Genomic DNA, 5,835 nt, shown 5'->3' on the forward strand with positions numbered 1-5,835 from the left:
CAAGCCATCGACCTTAGGAACACATAGATGACTCTGGAGTCGCAGAATACCATCCTCACCAATAGAAACCTCCTTGGCACTACCTTGTAGTACCGTCTCTCTAAGAACTGCCAAATGCGAATCATCAAACTGTTGTCTGCCATAATAGTGGCGACTGGGCAACAACACATGCAAGAATTCGACAGGGCTCAGAAATATCCAACCTCACAAATCTGTTAGCCAAGGACTGAATGTCCAAAGCTAGTGGCCTCTCCTCTGCTGAAATGAAGGCCAAGCTACCCATACTCTCTGCCTTCCTGATTAAGGCATCTACGATCGTATTTGCCTTGCCCGGATGATAAAGAATGGTGATGTCATAATCCTTTAGTAACTCAAGCCATCTACGGTGCCTCAAATTGAGATCCCTCTACTTGAACAAATGCTGTAAGCTGCGATGATCAGTATAAAACTCACATGTCACGCCATACAGATAATGCCTTCATATCTTAAAAGCATGAACAATCATATCTAACTCTAGATCATGCACGGGGTAATTCTTCTAATGAATCTTCAACTGACGTGAAGCATATGCAATAACTCGCCCCTCCTGCATCAATACACAACTCAAACCAACTTGTGAAGTGTCACAATACACAGTATACATCCCCGAACCGGAAGGCAACACTAGAACTGGTGCTGTAGTTAAAAGTGTCTTGAGCTTCTGAAAGCTCGTCTCACAATCATTGGACCAACGAAAAGGAGCACCCTTCTGGGTCAATCTAGTCAAAGGTACTGCAATGGAAAACAAGCCCTGCACAAACCGGCGATAATAACCTGCTAGCCCTCAAGAAACTCCTAATCCCTATCACCTGAGTGGGACGTGGCCCACTCTGAACTGCCTCAATCTTCTTAGGATTTACCTTAATACCTTTTCCTGATACAACATGCCCTAATAATGTTATTGACTCTAGCCAAAACTGACATTTGGAGAACGTAGCATATAACTTCTTCTCTCGTAATGTCTGAAGCACCACTCTCAAAAGTTGCTCGTGCTCCTCCAGGCTAAGTGAGTAGATCAAAATATCATCAATGAACATAATGACGAATGAATCATATAAGGCTAGAACACCCTATTCATTAAATCCATGAACGTTGTTGGGGCGTTAGTCAAGCCGAAGGACATGATATTTTAAGCGTCAATACCACACAAGTGGGGGGTGATTTGTGTGGTACCCAATTTTCGCTTATCTGATCTATAAAAGAACCTGGTTCTTCTAGGTGTTCCAACTACTACTGCTTGCGGAATAATAAACACATAAAATAAAGAACACAGAGATTTTTATGTGGAAAACACCTGGCTCAAAAGGTAAAAAAACCAAGACCTACTACTCAGTAGGATTTTCCCAAACTTCCACTAAAATCACTGAGCCAAAACAGCATTTACAAAACTCTTTGTAAACCTAAGGATTAACTCTAATCTCGTTGCGGCACAATGCCTCAACTGTTGTGACAACTTCAAGTTAACTCTAACTTGAACACTCTAGGTACCTAATACAATTGCTTCTATGAAAGATGAAAGGTACAATGTAAAATCACCTACTACAATTGAACTACAATAAAAGATGGACACATGGAACTGGTTCTTCTATCTCGTTCAAGTAGCTTCAGGATTGCACACTCAAATTACACATAAATTGCTTGCAAAATCGTCTTGCTCTTTTGCTCTTAGTTTAAGTTTAACTTCTGCTTATGTGCGTTACCTGTAAAAGAGAACAACACTGACATTTAATAGGTTACTAATCCGAGTTTGACTGGGATTGAATTGCTACTCTTCTATCGTAGAAGAGTTCATGATGATCTCAAACTCTAACACTATCTTCATCCTAAACTGTGTCCTCTTCATGTGAGGAGTCTTTCTTTCCTTATCCAATATGCAACCTTTTCGATCAGATCATGAGATATTGTTGCTTTATCAGTTAGACTTATCTCCTTCATGTGCATCTCACATATACAGATTGATCATGACTCTGCTTCAGAAGATGGACCTAGTCCATGTCTGAGTTCTTTTGTCAATCTTCAAAACTTCACCTGTTCTTGGGCCAACAAATTCCCCATTTTTGATGATAACAAACTCTGTGCTTTTTACTTATTTGGATCCTATAAGAACTCAGCTTAACCATCAATACAAAGTTTATAAAATTCACTTATCATCAAGGACTGAGTTAATTAGATTATAAATATCACTTATTCAGAATGTGTAAAGCACAGTATCTCTTCCCCCTTTTGGCATCATCGAAAAGTTGCATACAAAGTGTGAGTCCCAGATTTTTATAAGTACTCATGGCCACTGGGGCAACTGTAAGTGCAATCATGGCCTAATCATAAGTAATCAAGCAAACATATTTACACTATAAAGGAAAGATTAACATTGAACAAGAGCAAAACAATAGATATCGTTGATAGAGATATGTTGTCATCACAATCCACAACTAGAAAGAAAAAACATTTAAAACATGAGCAAAAAGATAGAAAAATCCCTAATCTGGGTCACTGAAGGTACTAGACAGGTTCAGAAGACAAAAGCTATGATTCCTAAGGTTTGGAGGAGCTAGAGGGTTGGTTTTGGGCTTGGAGAAGATTCAGCATATTATGAAGAATTCCATCATTCTTATCCTTTTATTTTGGTAAGCTCAGTTCTGAGAGCATCCCTCTCAGATTCCACCTCTGCCACACGAGCCTTGAGCGCGGCTATCTCACCATCCTTGGCTTCACATTCCTGGACCAGAGCCCTGACTTTGCTGTTGATAGGAGTCTTCTTGGATGAACCAAGTTCATTTGGGATGGCACTAACTAAGTAGTCACAAGCAATCAGAGTGTTAATGGCAAAATGATCCTTGCTTGAGGCCATTTCCCATTTCTTTAGAGGCACATTGAACCTATCCAGAACCGTGGTAAGAATAAAGCCATAGGGGGTAGCATGAGCCTTGAATCCATTGTTGGCAGCAGCTTGATGATGAAGGCAGGCCAATTAATTTTCCTTCCACTTTCCAGGCACTCCATAAGAACAAGGTCCATATAATTGGCAATGTGCCTTCTCTCCTATCTGGGCAGTAGGCACTTATTAACAAATTCAAACAAGACCTTGTGCTGAGGCCTCATTTCACTCTTCTGAACAGCCTTGGCTTCATTCACATCCTCAGCATCACAAAACCACCTGGTAATTTCAAGGGCAGTAGGAAGGGAGTCTAGACAAGGCTAACTTTGCCTTGTATAATCATCAAAACCTTCAGAGGGTATATCAAGGAATTCTCCAAGTTTTTCTGCATCAAAGGACACTTGAACCCCTTTCACCAGGCTGCTAACCTTGCCATCCTGAACCTTTCCATTTGCCATAAACTCTATTATCTCATTCTTGGATAGCCTACCATCCATTTGAAGGACCATATCCTTTCACCCCTGAGCAACGAAGGCATCCACAAGTCTCATTATTCTTGGCTCCACCAGGTCTTTCAGCAGTCTACCCTTCAAGATCTTTTTTTTGCCAAACATGGCAAGCTTGTCCTGTTCACTATCATCTTCTACTTCTTCTCCACTCCATTCCTCATCTTCAGAAATTTTCACTTGTTTTCCTTTCACAACAGACCTTGTCCTCTTGTCTAGTGAAGGTTTGGCAGCCTTAGACACATAGGAAGACTTCTTGGAAGAAGTCTTGGGCTTTTTGGGCTTCGGGGTCTGAACCTCCACTGGTTGAACTTCCTCCTGATGGACTTGTTCCATCTCCTCAACCTCCACATCCTCTGAGGACTCTGTAACCTTCCCTTTTTCTTTAGCCAACTTTTTCTTCTTACTCTCAGCTATAGCTTTCTGGAGATCACTCTCACTCTGTTTCACCCTGCTTCTTGTAGTTCTACCCTTTGGCAATGAAAATTCAGTAGTTGTTGGGGATGAAGCCTTTCTTTTCTTGGAGGGCTTAGGAACACTGGGGGCGTTTAGTGTGGGAGTTCTGCATTTCTTTGGGTCATAGCTTGCACCAACCTTTTTCAGCAGGTCTGCTAGGGTCTCTTCAGTAGATGAACCATGTTCATCTCCCTGTGTGCTCATATTAACCAACCTATCAGCAGCTTCCCCAGAATTACTTCCCCCTGACTTCTTTCCACTCTCTTCTACCCTTTCTTGTTCAACCCCACAGATAGCAGGCACATGCAAATTAGCAGTGGGTGAATGATCAACCACTCTTTTCCCATTTCCCCCCTCTTTACCACATGCACCCTCTCTCTCTTTTTCTTTTTCAGAATTCTTTTTACCTCCACTCCTTCGTGACCCTAGTAATTCTACATTCTTAACAAACCCAATCAGAACAAACAGTTTCTAGATTTTCAAACACAGAAGAAATTACCTTAGAAGGGGATTCTTGAGTCTTTTCAGAGTCAAAAGACCAATGTCCTTCCCCCTCAGTAGCGGATATATATGATTTAGAATCAGATTTGGAGTCAGAGTTTTGGGTCTGGCTTGCCTTCAACTTCTCGTTTAATTTCTTCCTCAGAGAATCAGATGCTACTGTTTTTCGAGCAAGCATTTTCACCCTTCTCAGCCTGGGTTTGGGTGATGTACTAGGTGGAGGAGGTGTAGATGAATTAGAGGGAGTAGGTGGTGGAGGAGTTCTAGGATTGTCAGGTGGGTTGGTCATGATCGTTCGTTTCTTGAGAGAATTTGTGAATTAGAATTTTGGACAAGAGGGCAAGTGAAAGTGAAGAGGGATTTTGACGATTTGGAATTATGGAGATGGCAGAAGAAATGATGTGTATTTAAAGAGAAATACACATTTAATTGGTAACGGCAACTTTAGCAGTGGTTAATTAGAGGTCTAATCAACCTGAAATTTAAGGTTTGAATAATCGGTTTATCATCCCTAGATTTTAGGCAATTTTTCGATTTAGAGTCTCAGGCAGACGAAATTGGTTCAAAGCTAACAGATAGAATTTTCTAGGAATTGAAAAATTGTAGGACTTTTACTCATGATTTAAATATTTATATTTCAAATTATGCAGAGTATAGAAAACATACATTAGCTTTCAGATGAACCCATACTGATGAACTAGGTTCTTCATTTAGAATTCTCTTGAGCATGCCTCAATTTACCATAATAGAGAAAATTTTGTAAGATATCAGTGAGTCATATTAACACATGTCACAGGAGTATACTAATTAAAGTATGAAGCTAAGTAAGAATTAATCTAGATATTTACACAAGTTTAGAGTTCCTAGCCAAAAAAAATCATTTTTTTTCATTGTGCATACTGATCTGGACTTATTAGCTGATCTTAATCATCCCTAATTACAAAATGTTCCTCTCAAAGTTTTCTCTACTAAGTGCTTTAGTGAAGATGTCAGTAATTTGTTTATCAGTATCACATAATTCTATGGAGATCAATCCTTTCTAATAGTTATATCTTAAGAAGTGGTGTCTAACATCTATGTGCTTAGTCCTCTTATGATGAACAAGGGTCTGTGTCATACTTATAGCACTAGTGTTATCACAAAATATAGTAATGCAACCAACTTTAATGCCAAAATCTACCAGCTATTGTTTGATCCATAGCAATTGAGCACAACAAGAGGCAGCGACAACATATTCAGCCTCAGTAGTAGATAAGGCCACTGAATTTTGCTTTTTAGTGGCCCATGATACAAGACATGAACCAAGAAAATGAGCCATACCTAAGTTGCTTTTCCTATCCACAAGGAAACTTGTATAATCAGCATCAGCATACCCTACTAGATTGAAATTACTACCTTTAGGGTACCAAAGACACATATCAGTAGTGCCTTTCAAATATCTCAGTATCCTCTTGACAG

At 39.9% G+C, this 5,835-nt stretch overlaps 1 protein-coding gene across 1 annotated transcript; it reads right to left on the reverse strand.

The window, feature by feature from the left end:
* Nucleotides 1-3,429: 3,429 nt before the first annotated feature.
* Nucleotides 3,430-4,666, reverse strand: LOC138870954 (uncharacterized). The gene is made up of 2 exons (XM_070148798.1): nt 4,376-4,666; nt 3,430-4,317 (listed from the first exon to the last, which is right to left on the reverse strand). The coding sequence occupies exons 1-2, from the start codon at nt 4,664-4,666 to the stop codon at nt 3,430-3,432; spliced, it is 1,179 nt and encodes a 392-aa protein (XP_070004899.1).
* Between the last annotated feature and the right edge of the window lie 1,169 nt (nt 4,667-5,835).

The sequence above is a fragment of the Nicotiana sylvestris genome, chromosome 6, assembly GCF_000393655.2.
Source record: "Nicotiana sylvestris chromosome 6, ASM39365v2, whole genome shotgun sequence".
Taxonomy (NCBI): Eukaryota; Viridiplantae; Streptophyta; class Magnoliopsida; order Solanales; family Solanaceae; genus Nicotiana; species Nicotiana sylvestris.